Genomic DNA, 19,937 nt, shown 5'->3' on the forward strand with positions numbered 1-19,937 from the left:
AAAAGAGGAAAAAATCAAGGAGAGTAAACATAAAGCATGTAATGGATTTCCTAAAAGTCTGACATTTCCATCACATTCTTTTGATGCATACTTAGAAAAGTTTATCGCAGTATTCACATCTTTCTAATTAGATGGAACAAGCCAGATGATTAGAGCCATGGAAAAAACATCAAAAGGTTCAAACAACTTTTTATATAATTAGAAGGGAATTTTCATAACCCATAAAAGCAGGATTTAATTGTGTAATTTAACATACAATTTAAATATCAAGATCAAACTAGCAGGGCAAGTGACTTAATGGGATAAATGATATTAACATCTAGTGTCAAAGCTTAATTTAAACAACAGAATGTCTTCATTATGCAAAAGAGTCAAGCAAACGAATCATTCAAAGGGCCATTTTTTTTTTTTCAACAAGCCCCTTTCCTATTGTTTCTTTGAAAACAATGAAATCAGCTGTGGAGCAGCAACATGCTGAGAGACTAGGAAAGCACGATTGGCTTTGTCCATTTGACCTCACTGTGACATTGTGGTGCAAGATCTTACAAAACAAGAGCCTCCTGCAGAGCTCACACAGAGGACCTTTTAAGAGCTGGTTAATTTTACTTTTGTAGCTAATTAAATGGGAGGGGGCAGAGAGTGCATGAAATGTAAAAACCCTTGGGTTGATGCTGCTGAGCTTTGTTGTTTTAAAAGTACCTGTAGAAGCGTTCATAATTTGTCACTTTTCACAAAACCCTAAGAGACAAACTAAGGGCACTCAGGATCCCCAAGATATGGCCAGCTCTTGTGTCCAGGACTCAGCAGTTGCACTTCTTAAAGGAATGGATTAGAAACATATAAGCTTATTAGAGTGAAAGATGACATTCACCCACGTCAGGACAGATGAAGAAGGGGAAAGTTCAAAAACATATACATTAATTCCTGGAAAATAAAGAATAGCCTTTAGGCCATGTTAGGAAAAATGTCAATGACTCTAAAGATACTCCATTCCTATTGACGAGTTTCATGATGGCAAAGGGCAAACCAGGTAGAATAGTTCTGTCTTCAGTATGTGTCTAAGACTGCAAATGACACAGCTCCTTTTTAATGTGCACAAAAGCTGACAACTAACATCCTGACAAAAGCCTCTGTCTCCAGAAATGACTCACCATAAACAGGTCCCGAGCACCTATGTCAACAGCTAGCAGAAATGCTTTTTCAAATCTCTGATACCTGCAGGAAAAAGGAAACATGTCACTTGCTGAGGATAATTTAAGAGCTGCATCAAATTTTGTTAATGGGCAGATGAAGTCCTTCAATTCTCATCAAAAGTGATGCCAATGCTTTACTGAGGAAACTTGATACGCTCATACTCAGATTGCAGAACTATGAGGTAGGACAGTGACTACCCTTAACCTTCTTCATCGTTTAAAACCTTCAGCAAGTTTTACGTTCAATGCTGAGTCCCATCAGATCTAGTTGAATCTGAAGGGAGCTGAAGGTACTGTAGACCATAACGAATTGATCCTTTGAAAGACACCAGCCACAACATAGATAAATGCTAGTTCTAATAACATTGTTAGAAACCTCAAAATCCCCTACAGAAAAGACGAATCCCAAATCTCATAAGACTTCAGAGGTCCTTGTAGAAGTTTGCATTGAGTTTTGTCCTCACAGATTCCTCAATACAGTTCTCTGAAGATGATAATCCAGTTGAGTCATGCTAAACAGTCATGAATCCCCAGGGACTGAAAAAGGTAGGGGGTGACACTGCTTTGCCTCCTAACTCCCCCAGCCTAGTATTAGCACAGACTCCTGAGAGTTTTCTGAAGATCATATGGTAAAGAAGATTGTGTCAATGAGCTAAAACAAGGGGAAAAAGAGCAAAATTCACAAGCAAAAATTACCTCTAAATGTGCTCTAGAAGGCACCACCTGAGTATCACCTAGAGATGCAGTAGAATAGGACAGGAGCAGCGTGGATGTGGAACTTCACCTTTACCATTAACCTGGAAGGGCTGTATCATGGCATACTGAGACCGTTACTTTGGTGGGTTGAGGGCTTGCTGAACAACAGCTCCTTCCATCTGTAATGACATGGACTGCCACCTTCTTCCTACCCAGAGACCATAAACCATCTCCTGGCAATTACAGCATATACCTGCATGGGATGGAGATACTATGGAAGGCTGTATATATCCTGTTGTTTGCAATCCTTGGGAATTCCACAGAAGCGGAAGGAGACAAGCCATCCATCAGAAGCTTTCTGGGAATATATAAAACATTGCACTGGCAAACGCTAATCACAACAGGAAATTCTGTACTGGGCTAATGCTTCTCTTAGATGTAGATAACCACTCTGTGACAATCACTGTACTGTGACAAAGTGATTCTATCTCTACACATTTTCTTCTATTGCATGTTTTAAAATGTTTAGAAATACCTAAAAAAATAGATTTGGTGGTTATTTTTAGACATGCTAAACATCAAAATGCCCCAATTTTATTTCAGTTTTGAAGTAAAAGATTGCTTCCTTATAGAATGATTTCTATATTTTACTCATTACTGGTAAAGTTTCCCCCTTTTCACCTATTAACAATTTCAACAATAGATCAGTTGAAGATGCTTGAAGTTTGGGAAGGAGCCGATGACTTTGCCCCAGTGGGAAAAAAGCAGCATTGTGATTTCTTAGTGTCAGAAGGGTGTAGCTTGTGCTTGCCTAATGGGTATTATCCGACAGCCTCACATGGATGTCAGTATTGATACAGTTCTGTATCTTGAGGGTATCTTAGGAAACAGTGGGCAATGCTGTTGCTCTTCTTCAGGCCAGTGTGAGTGAGCACAGGGGAAACATGAGAACGATCCCTCCCCTTGGTGGGCAAAGGAGTCCCATATGATGGACCATACTGGGATTCCTGTTTCTGGCTAAAGCTTAAGCGGTTTTCTGCCTCCCTGTTGCTACAACCTTATTCCTTTCTTCTCTTCTACCGCACACTTGGAATGATTCAGCAGATTGCGAGATAGAGCCGGCGAGGACTCTTCCTCAAGGAATAACATTCGTGACAAGAAGGCATAATACGTTAGCTTAAGTAGAAAAGGAAATGCACTCTCCAGGTGAGGTTCCTAAGAGCTGGAGTGGGGAGTCCTTTCCTCCCTAAAGCTAATCTTCCTGCTGTGTCTCCTAAACACTAATTTGCAGCCCTCCTCACAGAACCTGTTTAAGGGAGGGGAAGAGATGAATTAAGGTTAACCTCTTGATCACTGGGGAGCAGGCAGTGCACCATTGTTTTATCATGCACATTTGTGTATCTGAAGCTTTTCAACATGCTTTCTACGAAGGATTATCCATTAAAATACATTATGTTGTAATGCTGCTTCTGAAGCTATGCTTTAATTAAGACAAATAAGTACAATTAAGACAAATGTTAAATATGTGTATCTTGAATAGCTATCATGTGCATCTTTTTCCAGCACATTTTTCTTTTCAATTATGGATTAAATATACATTCTTAGTACGTAGAGGAGAAATTGGAAACTGAACAGGAACCGGCTATATGACTAGCTAAAAAGAATGTCTGCATCATTATTTTGTTTTTCCAAAGTTATAACTACACAGACTATTTGAATAAGATTTGCTTTAGCCAAGGCAAAAATGCCTGCAAACAAAAAATGTAAAGTAACTTTTTCGTTTGATTGACTTGCAGAATGGAATCATGGCCTTAGAGCTGTCATTTCATTGCTGTTTCACAAAGATTTCATTTTGTTTCCCTTTAATCAACATACATACTTCAGTCTCATTATGGCCCCTATTCATAAAACTGTGAAGTTAGCTCATTATTTTCAGATCTGTACTGAGAGAAAAAAAGGGGGAAAAAAGACTATCCAAGAAATGCTCTTCAAAAAACAAAACACCTGAAAATAACAATCACAGATACTTCATAAATTATTAGAAATGGAATTGCTTTAAAATAACTTGGAGGTTTCAAACAAGAGTGACAAGTTTGCATTACCTAGGCAAACAGTATTAAATCAGTCAAGAACGTCCAGGTTTTTTTAAACTAGCTTTTCTAGAAGGTACTTGTTATTTTGAGTCTCTTTGGCGTGGAAGTTGTGTTGTTTTGATTCTCCAGGAACAATCAGAGAGAGTCCTGTGCAGCATAAGACCGACCTCAAAGTAATAATGTCTGGTTTATAAGCATGTTTTGTCATGGGAAGACCTCTTGCTATTGCTACCACACTTCACTTACAGTTTATCAGCTCCTCAAACAAACCAGCCCCCTAGCAAAACACCCTCCCTTTTGTTCTCATGCTAAATGACAAGGTACAATATTTGCTTTCTAACATGGCATCTACAGGGTACTGCTCTTGAAGTGAATGTCTTCCTGCCTCTTCCCCCACCTTGTTACTTATTGCTTCCTTCACAATAACTCAGCAATCAAGACTTATATGTCTCTTGAAAAAGAGAGATAAGGAAATCTGCCTGTAAACCATGAAGTTCAGCCACTTGTTTGGTCAAAGTGATAGCCAACAGAAATATGACCTTCAAGATTAAAACTCTCAAACCATGATTAACCATATAGGACAGATAGAAAAATATTTCCCTGCAAGCTGTTTAGCACATACAATATTAAGTTCAAATTCTCATATAATAAAATAATAATATTATTATATGTACTTATGCAACCTTTCTACGTACCCTACAAAAATTTAAAAAGATGGCTATTCGTACGCCTGTTGTATGGACAAGAAAACAAAGGGGAAATGTTGAGTGATATGACAAGGGTAATGTGGGTCAAAAATGGTCGAGGCAGAGAAGAATCCAGACTTGTCTTCCATGGAGGAGTGGCAGACCTGCTGCCTGGTTGTATTTTGAGAATGTAACTTAACTGAAAAGATGCCAGGAAAGCTTTTTTTTCTTTAAACAAATATATAAGAAATTAAAAAAAAAAATTTTATCTATTAACTTCAGAGAGGCTATTGTTGGTTTTCACCCACATAAATAAAAAGAGAATAAAATGCCCAGGGTTTCCTCTTGATGGATGTTCAGAAATAAGGTGATTTTAAATACTGTAGATCAAAACCATGCGCATGGATTGGGACCTGAGGAAAGGGAAAAGAAGCCTCTTCAGTTTTTGTGGGAGGTTCTACAAATATATCAAGAGGCAGAATTTTGTAATCTGTATTCCACAACACCCAAACTGAATGTGGTCACTTAGAGATACATTTTTCAGACTGAAAATAGTCAACTTAAAAATATTTGTAATATTTATCCATAGTATTAAAAAATCTTATAAAAAGTCCAGGAACCAGAAAAAAAATCATGTGGAGGGAGGAGGAAGGGAAGAGAGAGAGCTCATGCAAGCAAGAGAAAAATATAGTGCAGAAAAGACGGAAACATTTCTTTAGGGACTAGTTACAACCAACAAGCCTTCTTAGACATGCCCATCGACCATGTAAGCATATTCCTTGTGCTGGGCTGATAAAGGAAGGCTGCAGCAGTTTTTTTAACTTGTCTTCAGTAAGGGTACACAACATTTAGAAAATAATCTGCAGGGGAAGAGCTGTGGCACAAATAATATTTATAAGGCAATCCTTTTTAATGGAAGAAATGTCCTCATCTCACAGTCCAATCAAGGGTGATGTGCATTCAAAAAGTGAATATTAAATATGCACTAAGCAAACAGAACAGGAAAAAATGAATATTGAAATAATTTACATGTAATCAAACTACACTGAAATTAAGTTTTAATTGTTCAGTATTCTGTGATGCATATGCAGATTTTAAAGTATTCAGAATATCAATCAAGTGTTCACTTACATCAAGCAATTGTATTTAAGCATACAAAACAAATGATGAAAATATGTTCAATCAGCTACAGCTCCCAACATTTACTGCAGGGTTTACATGATCACTTTTAATTCAGTTATTTCATTTAATATTTCAATTTCATTCTTTCATTCAATTTCTAGGCATCTTGCCCATTTCTTAAACACAACAATAATAATTATTCATAAAAAGAGCTGTTTCCCATAAGTTCTCATATCAGCAATTTTTGGAACAGAAATGGTTTTCATGCTTTTTCTTCCTCAAAAAATGTTGTTGCTATATGAAATATTTTCCTTTTAAATTAGACAATATTAAAATAAAGAATCAAATCTGTAAAATGACTCTGCACCCTGTTTCAATGGAATTCTGAGCCAGAATAATTAGAGATTATCAGGTTAAAGAATGTAAAAAGTGTGTGGCTAGGTTGCTAAGTGATTGATTTTTTTTGGTTTTCAACCAACTGTTGAACATAACACCACTGATTTAGACATGTGGCTGTATTTCACTATACAGCTTCAGAGCCCATTTAAAAAACCTCAGCCCAGGACTTAAGATCTTACATAGTTCACACGAAAAATACTGATGCGTAATGAAGTCAGGTATAGATGGTGTAACTTCAGCGCATCCTTAAAATGGCAACTCTGAAATTCTATTGACCTTCAGGGAAATATTTTAAAGTAAAATTTCAGTAAATTCTGAAGACTTAGATTGCTATTTAACCTTTCATATATAAAATATACTATTAGTCAAAGACTTATATCCTGCATTTTATAGCGAATGCTGAAATACTGGCACTTTACTTAGAGTTCCTGGAGAGGAATAAATACACCAAGATCTTACATGTCATTAAAAAAACCAAATCACTTTAAACAAAAGTCAACCAAAAACTGATACCATTTTACCCTGATGAGTTTGGCAGGACACCTTATTTTAAATAAGATAGTTGCAGACCACTGAATGCAGCCCAAAGACCAGGAACTCTCCAGAGAATCTTTCTTTCCCTCTCTCCCCAAACTTTACAGTTTGTATTTCAGAATCCTGTGATTTGGGGGACTTAGTATCAAAATTTTGGAATTGTCTTCATAATCTCTTATTGTTTGTTTGGATAATGAACTGTATGGAAAATACAACTATCCCTGATACTACTCCTTTGGCAAAAATCAATTAATTGCTGGGTATCAGTTTACTGCAGCTAGACACCAATGTGTGAGCAAAGGCATACCAAAAGTTTCACGTATCACAATAAGAAATTTAAAAGAAAATATTCTGTGAGAAGCAAAGAGTTCTGTTGACTCATTTCCCATGCTTCCTCCTACGCAGGCCTCAGCACAGTAACTCTACCAGTAGTTCCCTATGTATGTGCCCTGCTGATATACGCTCCTTCTCCCAGCAGGGTATATACTCAGCTCCCTCGCAACAATAGTTTGAGCAAAAGGCAACATAGACTGTGTTTGGTGTTAAGCAGTGTGTGTCTCAATTGGCAGAACATAGATCTGCTGAACTTTCACTATAGCTTTTTTGGGATGGAGGTAATTACCTACATCCTATTTAACCCAACTGGTTGCTGATTTTCACAAAACTAGTAGGCATTTGTTTATTTCTGAGGCTTCTATCCCCTGTAAAGTTGTTTGAGATTAATCAATGATTCTCTTAGCAGGGAAGAAGAATCAATGGATGCATTGGTAAGTTAGGACCTCTGAGATGCCACTGGTATTATTTTGCCTGCCTACTGCTATTATGCTACTAGTTTTTTAGATTATGAGCTCTTTTGAACAGGACACACAAACCAAGACACTCTTGCACTGATGAAGAGAAAGTGCTGCAGAGCACACAAAAGGCTAATGGAGAAACAGCCACCGGGTCTATATGTAAGCGAGTCAAGGGGATAATCTTCTAAATTGTATTTTAGATGCAGAAGCTCTAAAGGTTGTCCAGGTATAATCTACAGATCCCTTCAGGCCCAAATTTAGCAAAGCATTAATGTATGGGTTTATGACCTATAATTTTCTATGGGGCCTAAATATGGTCATGTTAAGTGAAGTGCTGGATTTGGGGCCTGAGTGACTTGTTTAAAAAGAAACCCCTTATGGAACCTTTCAAAGGTTATACACAAATATGTCTCAAGTAAAAGTTAGTGAATAACCATAAGAAAATGTCAAATGGGCACAAATACCTCAAGTCACCCAAAATCTCTGTTATTTGAACTACACTGTCAAATTACATATCTCTGAACTAAAGGAAGTCCACCTATAGAGTGTTGGGCGTAGAACTGAATGCCCTTCACATCAAAGGGCACCCTCTGGTATGAAGCAAGAAAACAAACAAACCAACCAAATTAAAAAATAGGAGGAAAAATAAAGCTAATAAGGGGAGCCAGACAGTATGACTCCCTGGCCAGAGAAAGCCCTTGAGGGCTCTAACTGGCTGTGAATCTTGAAGACGTTCCCAACCTTTAAAAAAAAAAGAAAAGAATCTTAACATGTGATTCCTATCTTCTAGAATGATTCTCTGCTGTAGGAAACCTAAATGTACTCTTGTGTGAAATAGTTCAGATGACTCTATGTTAAATATACATGCTTCTTCTCAGAACGGACTTTCTATGTTCAAAGAAAAGCTGTTCAGGCATTTTTGAGTCAGATTTTCAGGTGAACCAAGTTAATTTTTGACTGAAGTAGTTTAGTAAGAAGGCACCATTTGAACTTTTAAAACACATATTTAGTAAGAAATAGTCTAGATGTATGAAATATTCTAGAAGAAGTAGTAGTTTTAGCTATAAAAAAGCTACATCATTAATTTGTTGACCTTTGCTCAATTAACTATAAAATAGCACTAGTTTAAAACTACAGAACTGTCTTATGTCTAAACCAAAGAAGTATTAGTTAACAGACCCTGATTCTATGAACATTTGTGTCACACACTTCCCACGTGATGCTGGTCAAGCATGTTAGCCTGGGTTCTTGTAGAATGGGGTTAACCACTGAAGTGGATGACTGTTGGAAGCGATAGCAACATTTTTGTACTGTGCAGCATAATTCTTTCATGTCTGTCAAGTGCTCTGAGACTTGAATAGTAGGTGCTATAAAAGTATGGAGGACAGCAATTTATTACTATTTTAAATTATTATTATATAAATTGAAACCATGATGGTTTGTTTCTTTTTAAACCAGATTCAGTCTTTTCTTGCGATGTGTACTTCCTTTGAATTTCCCACAACTCTGTATCTCATTTTTTCATACTCATTTTCCTTCAAGAGAATGTATTTTGTTGCCACAGCAATATTTCCCTACCTTGCAATTTTATCACAGTGACTTTCCTTCAGGTTTCTCTAAGCTGCAACTAACACCCACCTATCCAACACAGCCTCCCCCCACCTCCAAACCTCTCCATTCCCCCAATCTCTTACTACTTAGTAACTTCTCAACAGTCTATCTTTATCTTTAAATACAGACACACTCCAACCTACTCTTCCAAAGTACTCTGGGCTAAAAACAGATGTTAATTAAAAATGCTGATAAGAGTCAGTGACACCTGTTGTTTCACATATATTTCACTCAACCTTGTCTGTTAAATCCCAGCCTTTATTGCATTAATTCACATCTGCTTTTCTTCTTTTCCAACTTTATCCCTCTCACTCTGGTGATCATGTAAACTTAACAGTATGTCTTGAAAGCTGGATTTTATTGAGCAAACATATCAGCATGTCTACAAACTAAAGACAGCTCTATAACAGAGGCTCAGTATCATTGCTATGGTTAAGGATGAGTTGCTGCCTCTATAATAAATCTCTGTTGTATACGTGTGATAGCTCTGCAATTTCAAACTATCGTAGATGGAAATTTGGTATTAAAGTTAAGACGAACCGGCCCTTTTCCTCCTTGGCTTTCCATGAAGTTTAGGGCCAATTCTCCCTCATGCCTAACATTGGATAAGATGCCTTTTCTTAGTGCTAAGACTTCTCAGAGAAAATATATTAGCTCAATATTTTCTAAAGCTGACTGCCTAAAGATAAATATCTAACTACAAAGTTATGGTGCAGGGCCAAATTTTGAATCACTTGTTGAATTACAGGTTTGTCACAGTATATTTACTTTTTCTATCCAGGCTTGTCAATAGCCAATATTATTTCTTTATAATAAAATAATGCAGTGGTAATGCTCACAAAATTCCCACACATAAGAACTCCATTACAGCAAATATAGCAACAGGAGAGCCAGACAAGAAATTCTCTAGAACTTTCATCATATGAATTTTGGCACATTTTTGAAGGAACAAATGGAAAACTAATGAGTATTTTACGCTTTTTCTGCACAGCATCAGGTACAAGGCCATAAAACGTAAAAATGATCATTTGCTCAGATCAAAGGTACATCTAACCTAATATCTTGCCATCAGCTAGGCACCTAGGAAAGAATATAAAACAGGGCAAGCATATGGTGATACTTCCCTAAGTAGTCTCCTAGTCTCCAACAATTTGTTGTTCAGGGATTTGCTGAGCCAGAGGTGGTTTCTATGTCAGTATTCCTCAATGAATTTCTCTTCCCTAAACCTTGCCTTTCAATTCATATATGATTTTATCATCCACAACATCCTGTGGTAAGGAGCTTCATATTTTAATTATATGTTATGTGAAGAATCACTGTATTTTGAAACTGCCACGTGCTAGCTTCACTTGATGACCCCTAGTTTTTGTATTAGAAGAAGCAGTGAGCAGTCATTTACTCTCCTCTTTCTCCTTAACACAATTTAATAGATCTCTATCTCACTTGCCTCTTCTTTAGGTTGAAGAGTTCTAGTCTACTTAGTCATTCCTTTCACTAAAGCTGTTTCATGCCTTTAATCATCCTGGCTGCCTTTCCTAAAGCTTTTTGAGCTCTACTATATCCTTTTACAGATTATGGGACTCCAAAACTACACACAAAATTCAAAGTTCACTGTTTTGTTGTCTATTCCTTTTCTAAGAATTCTTGGCATTCAGTTTGCTTTTTGTACTTGTGCTGAGCACTGAACTGATTATTTTATAGCTGTAGAGTTATATGATCAAATTCTTCTTCCAGAATAGTGGCAAGCTCTGACTCCATCATTTTATATATGAAGTCAGGAGTCACTCCTCCTCCCCCCGCCCCTGCTGTGTGCTTCACTTTGCATTTATTTACATTTAACTTTATCTTCAATTTTAACACTATGTCACTGAGTCCTGTGAAGCCCTTTTGCTGTTCTTCACAGCAGGGCCTATCTTGACTAGTCTTAATAATTTAGTACCATTAGTAAATGCTGGCACCTCACTATTTGCTCCTTTGTCAGGCTACTTGTGAGTATAGATCTGCTATACTTATAATTTCCATTGGTTATCTCCATTGACAACTGACCATTTACTCTTGCTCTGTTTCTTACCTTTTAATGAAATACTTATCTATGAAAGGGGAGCTTCCCTCTTATCCTGTGGCAGCTTAGTTTCTTTAAGACATTTTGGTGGGAGACCTTCCAAAAAGGTCTTCAGTGGTCAAACTTTCATCAGTAGCAGCTGGATATCCATTACTGACATGACTGTTGACATGAAAGAATTTGGAGTTTTAAGACATGACTTGCCTTGCCAGAAATCCTGCTGACTCTCCCAATACAATGTATTTGTCTGTATGTTCACAATTATTTTTTTTTAATATAGTTTTTACTAATTTCACTGGTATGGAGGTTGGACTTACAGGGCTATAGTTCTTCAAGGTCTCTCCAGACTGTGTTTTGAAAATTGACATATTTTCTATGTTCCTGTCCTCAGGTGCTAAGGTCATTCTAAATAAGAGGTTATACACCACAACATGTATGTCAGTTATTTTATGCTTGACTACCTTTAGAAATTCTGGATTAATTTTATCTAGTGCTGGTCCTATATTACTCTTCATCTATCTATAGTATAACCTCTTTTACTGATACTTCAACACTTACCAGTGTAAACGAAGAGATGCCCCCATCCTCTCCTATCCTGGCCAACTGGTCAAAAGGGGATTTTTAAAGAGATCTTCATGCCTATCTGCTTTTTGTGCCCTTCTGTAAACCTTTTTTCCATACATTTTTGCTAGTCTTTGCACCTCTCCTTCTAATATAGAAACTATATCTGAGCATCTAAGCTCTTTCTGTTATCCGGCCAGTAATAATGTGATACAGGAGCTAGACATTTACAGTGCAAATCATTCAGTTTATCTTCAAACAGCTCACCTTTACATGGCTAATTTAAGCTAATCAGGTAGGCTCCCTTTATAGTTAATTGATAGGGATAGGCACTGACGTTTGATTCTTCATGCTTATCTTAGACATCTCCCTTCGATGAGATTACTCATGCTTTGGGTGCTCATGTCTTTATACCAACTACAGAGGAAGCGCAGATGAGCATGTAGGACATCTAAATTCTTCATTATTAAGTCAGGAGAGGTGAGGTGCACCCTCAAGACACTACATCCAGTTATCGGACAATTGACTATTGCTGACTTTTGTTCTAAATTTCACTTATGGTATCCTTTCCTTAGCAGACTCTTCAGTTCTGAAGAACCATAAAAGGGAACTCTGCATTTGAAGATAGGAAGCCTAGGGCTGCCTGACTGTTCAATTAGCTCTTCCTGGAGGGTACTGGATGGAAGTGGGAGAAAAGTCAGAAAACAAGGCTCTTTAGGGAGGAAACCAAACAATTTTTTGCACACAACAAATGGACTACATATTGTCAAGCCACATTCTGTTCTGGTCTGATGAGCTGAGCTGAAGACAGAATATTGTCAGATGGTCCATATACTGAAAAGTGAAATGTAATGGAAGGAAGACTCTGAAGTTGAACAGAGAAAAAGTATCTTGTTAAAGAGATGAGACATGAATCAATCTGGAAAGACTGCAAGGAAAAAACAAAACATCTTAAATTCAGGTTCTTGGTCAGGACCTCAAGAAGAGATTTTTGAGTGTCACTCCAGATGGAGGTACCATTAGTGACTAGGTAGAGTTGATGGGGAGAAACTAACTGATGACCTGCAAAGGAAAGCTGAAGCTGACTTACTGCAGCTGCTCAAGGGTGAAGATGTGTTATTAAGAACTTAGTCCTGAGTTTTTGTCCATGAATACGGTTATTTGCATTGTATTGTTTCTCCACTCGATGTATGCCCAAAGACCCTCAGATTTCAGGGGAACTGCACAGGTGGTACAGCAGGAAAAAGCCACCTTAAGAGGGCAGATTATCAGTTACACAACACAACAAAACCATGGTCTCTGTGGGCTCAGCTTCTAAAAGTAGCAATATCAAAGTCAGATTAACCAGCATGTGGGAATAGCCTTGGCACAAAGAACATTAGTCCAGCATAGCTATTCTGTGTTCATTTGTTCTAGTGCAATCCCATGGGTGGGCACATAGCAGAGAACTGGAGGACCTAGGGCACTCTGGGCCACCAAACAGCCATCTGTTGGTGGCTGGGGGAAATGGCTCCATATTAGAGCAGCTCTGGGACTGCTCTAAGTGTGTGGGTGGGGCCATTTTTGCCATGCTCCAAGCAACGTCTCCCATTAGGTTCAGCAGAAAATCCTGCCCAAATCTCTGATAGAGATTTCTTGTGGTTTATCTTCATGGGATTTTATTTTCAAGCAATTATGTCATGTCATTTGTTTCCCCTCACACACACCCCCCTCCAATATTTTTGCTCAATATTTCTTACATTGTAATCACCACTAGAGAATTAAATCCCGGAGCCATTCCTGTGGCATCAAAGTATCTGACTGAAATTGAAAACTGTTGTGGAGCTGGTTTAAGGAAAAGATAGGACTGAAGCAAAGACATTCTAAACTTTCCTGAGATATTTAACCTCCTTACCTGCAAAAATAATCTAGTTCTATTAAATAGGTGCCTTTATTTCTTGCTTCTAAAACAGGTCAAGAAGCATGACCAGGGGAATCTTTTCATGTGCAGTTCCATCACAGCAATTGAAATTCTCATTTATCAGTGTCGTGGTAATACGAAAACCTTTGGTTTTGATCGTTTTTACAAGATGACAAAAATGACTCTTCAAAGTCCTCTCCAGAAAGTGCTACTTTAGTCAGAATGCTGCTACTGAACTTACTCCCATAGAGATGAATTCTGTTCATGTGGCTGCCATAGAGAACCTGACTGACATCAGTGGTCATTTTATCTGAAGGCATAATTTAATGCCTAATAGGTTACCTTATGAATATAAAAGATTCTTAGTCCTGAACCATGTCATCATTAATGTTTATACACTTTTTGTGACACACTATGTACCAATATAATTATAGATTCTACTTTTAGGGTGCTCTTAAAAAGGATCATAAAAGCTCTTTGCTCACTCTGGCCCTCAGTTCCATGCAGTTGGCAGCAGATGGGATTGGGAACTATTCCTATGGAGTTGAGGCTTTTTCTCACCTTTGATTTAGGGTCCTATTTAGGATGCAATACTCAGAGTGAAGATCTACTTTGCAGATTGCAGTGTACTGATACAGGAACCTGCTTACCAAGGGGTAGCCAGTACTGCATAAGTGATGTGCCTGCAGGGTGAGAGAGCTTTATTTTAGCTTTTCAAAGGTTGTCTTGGACTTAAGTGATAACTGACTGTGTCAAGGCATCATGTCAGGTAGTATAGCAGTACACTTCACAACTCTTGAACAGTGAAGTGATTCATAAAAATCAGTACTGGCTGGAAGCAGATCTCTCCTGATGCTAATGATCACCTACTTTCTCATCTCCTTTACGAGTGCTTATTTACAAAGGAGCTCTGTCAAGTTCTGTGTGTAAAGCCACACCACTTTATGAACGTTCTGCCCAACGTGTAGCTAAATTCTTCTTTGCATTCAACCAGTAGCATCTTACACTGAGCACTGGGAAGAGTACACAACACTTCTGAGATTAGTGAAGGAGTAAAACAGTAACAGTAAAAATATGGTGGAGGTTTTCATTTTTGGATTCAGACAAAGGAGAAATGAAGCCATCCGCAATTCTACGAGTGAATGTGATCAGAGCTGCACTTTGCTCTTGGAAGAAGCAAATGCACTATCTTGTTATTTACAATACAGCTTTGCTTTGTAGGGAAACATATTTGTACTATGGGGAAAAAACCCAATGACATTCTCTTAATGGAATTATCAGATGGAAAGGTCCAAATGGTTTTGAATCTTAGTATTTTTCCATGTAAAAAAAGCAGCAAAAAGATCCCTAAACTGCATATTCACAAACAGAAGAACAGAATTACAAAGGAGGAAAGGGCACAGCAGAAACACAGACCTGTGGCTGCATTCTAATTCTACAACTCCTGAGCTGCATTTCAGACTTGACTTTCCAGCCCAGCCTTTACCTCCAGCCCATGCTATGTTACTTTCTCACTGTCTGTCTGAGAGACAGAAAAATTTGAACAAAACAGAGCAGGCCTGTGTTTGTGCCTGTGTGTGTGTGTCAAACAAACAAGATAATTTCATGCATTAGAAAATATGACAAGTACAATTTACGAATGCTTGATCAGAGTGAAGCAAAGCCATGAGTCAGCGATGCCATAGTTAACGAGTGAAAAACTATTCCATCCCATTCCCTGTTCTGTACACGGCTAGATGAGGCTGTTACACAGAGGCAGGAGGTTGTGCAGCCACTCCCCCATTACACAAATATACTTAGTAGGCAGCGCTCAACAAAAGGGTGCGGGCAAGAAGGTTACAGCTCCCCAAGGCTTCCTAATAAATCCACCTCTGCTCAACATTTTACATAATGATATAATGCATTATATTATTATAAGCAGTGACATCATAATAAAATACCGGAGTGCTACTCAAGTGGCAAGGAACACCTAAGATATATTTCTATACTTGTAATTCAGTTCCTGTATTTTTTAATTATAGATAAGAATTTAAAGTGAAAATAATTATTCATTCCATAAATACTGTTGTAATGGATCCCTGGCATATAATTAAGAGGCCTTTCATTTTAATTTTGTATACTGAACGCCTGCTTTTGGAGGTATTCCGTATTCTATATTCAGGGCCTACTCCTGCAAAGCTCTGAGCTTCTGTTTTAGTGGAAGCTGAAGATGTTGCATGGTTTGCAAATTGAAGAACTTAGCTTTTATAATAACAAATACAAATAACACGTCTGCGTCAAATACGTTGCAAGGCATTTTCCTTCCTTCTAGTTGTGATCCATTTCAGTTGTGCTGTCAGTGTTCCTTGGCCCATCTCAGGTTGCAGCACCATTTTCTAGCCCATACTTGCAATACAGCCAGTAATGACGGAGCATCTTCTTTCTAAAGTGCCCGATAGCTAAAAGAGGGAACCTAACCATCACAGCATTCAGCATTTTCTAGAAACTGATCTCTTTGATGGTAGAAAAACAGTTAACCTATAATCTCACTGATAATGTGAAAATAGATGTCTCCAGTTATTTGCAACTGGATATACAACCTTTCAGCCTACAATAGAGATTAAAATCATTGGCACATGATTATTACTAGGTGAGGATAGCCTTTCTGAAAAGGTAACTGTATTTCTCAATTCTAGTAAATACAGACACTCACATCTTAAAAAGTACAACAATAACTGGCACCTTTTTGGCAGACTCAGCAGGCAGGTCAAAGATTGTCTCAGCATGTAGAATGAATTAAAATTTCTCTCCCAAGAGTGGGTCCTTCTAGAAAAGGCTTAAGGCAGATTGGTGGGGCATTCAAAGGAAAGCTGGAGAGGGGGGTGAAAACTTTTGTTTATATGAACATTTTTTCAGATTTGGATCTAGAAACATTTAAGTGTTTTAATGTTTTAATCTTGTATGTAAGACTCTGCCCTTCCCTGTCCATCCCTTATGTGTCTGGTCTCCTCTATAGCCTACCACACACATCCTAAGCTGTCCTCCCCCATTTTCCTCTGTACTCCCACTCTGCCCTTTTGCAGGACTCTGTACATCCCCATCCCTGCCTTTAGTCCTTCATCCCCAATTTTTTGTCTCATGTCCCTCACCTCACTTTCCTCACTCTTCCTACCCCACTTCTGAGTTTCTCCCTGTGCGTTTAAGCTCCTTATCCTCTAGATTTAACTTCTGTGCATCTGCTGCTTGCTTTCTCTGAAGTCCAGTGGAAATGCAGAAGACCCTACTGTATTCCAAGAAATATTTTTTGAATATCAGCATGTATATCAGCAATACAGTGCATGTAATTTAGGAAGTACTATGTTTCCTCTACTTGCTGCAGTAGGGTACAAAGTGATGACTTTGCTTTTGTCTCCTCATGCTCACAAGAGAGTAACAAATGTCCCCCTGTGCTGCATCAAGTTGGCCTTGACAGTTTACAGTGTATCTGCGTTCTAGCCTTCTTGTTTGGTCATGCAGACACATCTGCAGTAACACAAATTCAGTCCAAAAAGATTCATTTACTATTTGTAACTAGTCTGCAAGTATTTAGTGCTACATGAATAAGGGTAAAAAAAGTGAATAAATGAGGGTTGAGACAGAGAGCATATAACTGACTTAAAATGTAGTCTTCCTGACACCAAGATACAATTGCTATCTCTGACAAAGAGGTAGTGGGACGACTACTCCATGTTCACTGTCCTCATGCGCATAATACGGTGACCTGGAAAGGCAAGAGCATAGTTCTCTTTTCACTTTTCTTCCTGTTCTGAACCTAGAACTGTAAATGCAGGCTGGCAAAAGCGGTTTGCTTTGCTGGCTCCTCACAGATGGGTGTAATAGCAGCGGCTGCAACTTTCGCATGCCTGAAGGAATTATTGAGCATTGTGCCTCCCTATGATTCTCCCAGACATTGCATCATGCCTGGATGGCGTTCTCTCACCCAGAACCATGGTTTACCATTCCTCCAACAAATCTGTTGTACTCTCTGCTTAGCCTACATTCAAATCATTCTAGTCACTTAAGAAAACATCTAAAAGGAAATAAACACCAATTAAGGCATAGCCACTTTAATACAATAAAGATCAGCTCTGGACATCATTTCCTTGCTTTCTACCAGATAAATCTCCCATTTTTGAACATTTCATTTCGTACTTAGATTATGTCTTCTCAGATAAGCTTTAAGCACTACCATCTGTTCTGCAGCAATCACATGATCCTATCACTTCGAGCCAGTTGAACAGAAATCCCTTTGACAATAGGGAAACAGCAAAATAACACACATTTGTTCCAAAACCTGCCACAACAGTAGATTGTTCAAGGGCTGCTTTACAGTGGGGTAAAAGACAGAGGGAAACTCTCCTACATGCCTCCTGTCCATGCCCATACTGTCTGGGCAGCATTCTGACACCGAAGCTTCTTGTTTGCTAGGGGGATTGAGTCAGTCTTTCAGCTGCATTCAGCAGCCCCAAGGGCTGAAAACTTAGCCAGGGCCCCATGCCTCTGCATGCCTGCTAGCATTTGGAAGCAAATCCTGAGTCAGAGGGAATACACCTTTCTCTTGCAGATGTAAGAGCACTGTAGTTACACCTCTCAGCAATCTCTGAGGCATTCTTTCCGCATCTGTCCTCTGCAGGCAACTGGCCCACAGCCACTACAGTTGGCCATTGCAGCAACAGATCTTCCCTGCTGGTTTCTAGGAGAAAGCCAAAAGCAGAGTTTGTACCCACTATTGTGGCCACATCTATTAAGAAAACTCCAGTGAAAGGCTGGTGCATATTATGCAGATATTTGGAGCATTCTTCTACTTAAAATAATTTCCCCATTGGAATGGACCTGTTTAGCAGAAGGATGATCCTATTCAGATTCAAAATGCAGAAGACAGTATAAAATATTTCTCTCTAAGATTTGAAAGAAGCACAAACTGTACTATCAAAGTAACTTGCAGTTCCTAGCTTTGCATATGCAGACAATGTATATAATCTGGATGAATTACTGAAAAAGGGTGCATTGCAAATCTTCTTGCTATGTCCATCTACACTCCTCCTCAACAAGGTGTTACAAACATTATATCATTCAGAAGGTAATTTCTCCTTATTTTCAGCCACTGGATAATTCTCAGAGGGACTGTTTCAGCTATATTTGTGGTTGAACGCATGAACAGGTTAAACTGCTGTATATTGATATTTATAACTGATTGAAATTTAGGCTACTAATTTATTATGAAGGAAAAATATAGCAATAAACCAATGTACTATAAATTCTAGCTGAATTTGGTATTATGACTCTTCCAATGTCATATAATTTACAGATGAATGCAACATTTCATTTTCTCCTCTTATTTTGACGGCACTGAAAATTCACTGAAAATTACTGGAATATGAATTTCTGTATGAGAACTCTGAGGATGAGAATAACAAAACGTTCAGATTTCAATGCTGCAATGACAAAAATGTCTTGGACCACGCACCATTCGTTTGCATTTTAGCATCTATTTAAACTCTGTTTTCTCCAAGTTTGCAAGCTGTTCCAACAGTTAATCTGCAAGCAGTCGGTGAATATAAATCCCTCAGAAGCACGCTATCTTTTTTCTATCAAGCTAAAAGGGAAAGGGTGATTCATTTTAAGTGTATTGATGATAGAAGAGCTCTGAATAACGTTTTATCTGCAGTACTGTACTTGAAAAGAATGAAGTGCAAGTTAAACAAACAGTAACAATGAATGCATTTTTTTCAGGGGTGGTCCTCTTGGAAAATGTTAACCACATTAAAGTAGGTAGTTATTGAAATATGCAATTAATTTTAAGTTGATAGAAGTTGAAACTGTCATTCACCTGAGCAGGTGGTGGAAGAATCTTCTTGCATATCTGCTGATTGGGTCCCTGTATTCCAGCACGGTCGTATCCAAGAGGGGTCTTGTTGGAGCATAAAAGGTTCCGAGGCTTGCCTCAAGCTGTGCTGTGGAGTTCAAACACAGCAGCAATGAAACAAGTGAAACTGTTTCAATTACAACAGGTTGCTCATGTTTACAGTCAGTCAAATTCCTCAGACATTGATGAAATGTGATGTTGTTGTAGGACAGATGAAATTAAAATATGACAGATTGTACAAACACAAATGTGCATATAAACTTTCACTTTGAGGCAGAGTTGACGATGACTTTGAGCAACAAAAGCTGTCAAAAGGACGAAGAATTCTGTAACACATCAAGTTCTCACCAACAGCGTACAATTAAAAGTGACTCATAAGAGTAATACAGTTTGAACAAGTTT

The 19,937-nt window shown here is 38.2% G+C and overlaps 1 protein-coding gene across 4 annotated transcripts in view; it reads right to left on the reverse strand.

Annotated features, from left to right (window-relative positions):
- Positions 1-19,937, reverse strand: part of WDPCP (WD repeat containing planar cell polarity effector) — a 160,307-nt gene that overhangs the window by 51,862 nt on the left and 88,508 nt on the right. For all 4 annotated transcript variants that reach the window (XM_075749668.1, XM_075749669.1, XM_075749670.1 and 1 more), the window contains exons 15-16: positions 19,500-19,623; positions 1,152-1,215 (exon numbers count right to left, since the gene is read on the reverse strand). In XM_075749668.1, coding sequence (XP_075605783.1) covers positions 1,152-1,215; positions 19,500-19,623 — 188 coding nt within the window. The remainder of the gene's footprint in view (positions 1-1,151; positions 1,216-19,499; positions 19,624-19,937) is intronic.

The sequence above is a fragment of the Balearica regulorum genome, chromosome 3 (assembly GCF_011004875.1).
Source record: "Balearica regulorum gibbericeps isolate bBalReg1 chromosome 3, bBalReg1.pri, whole genome shotgun sequence".
Lineage (NCBI taxonomy): Eukaryota > Metazoa > Chordata > Aves > Gruiformes > Gruidae > Balearica > Balearica regulorum.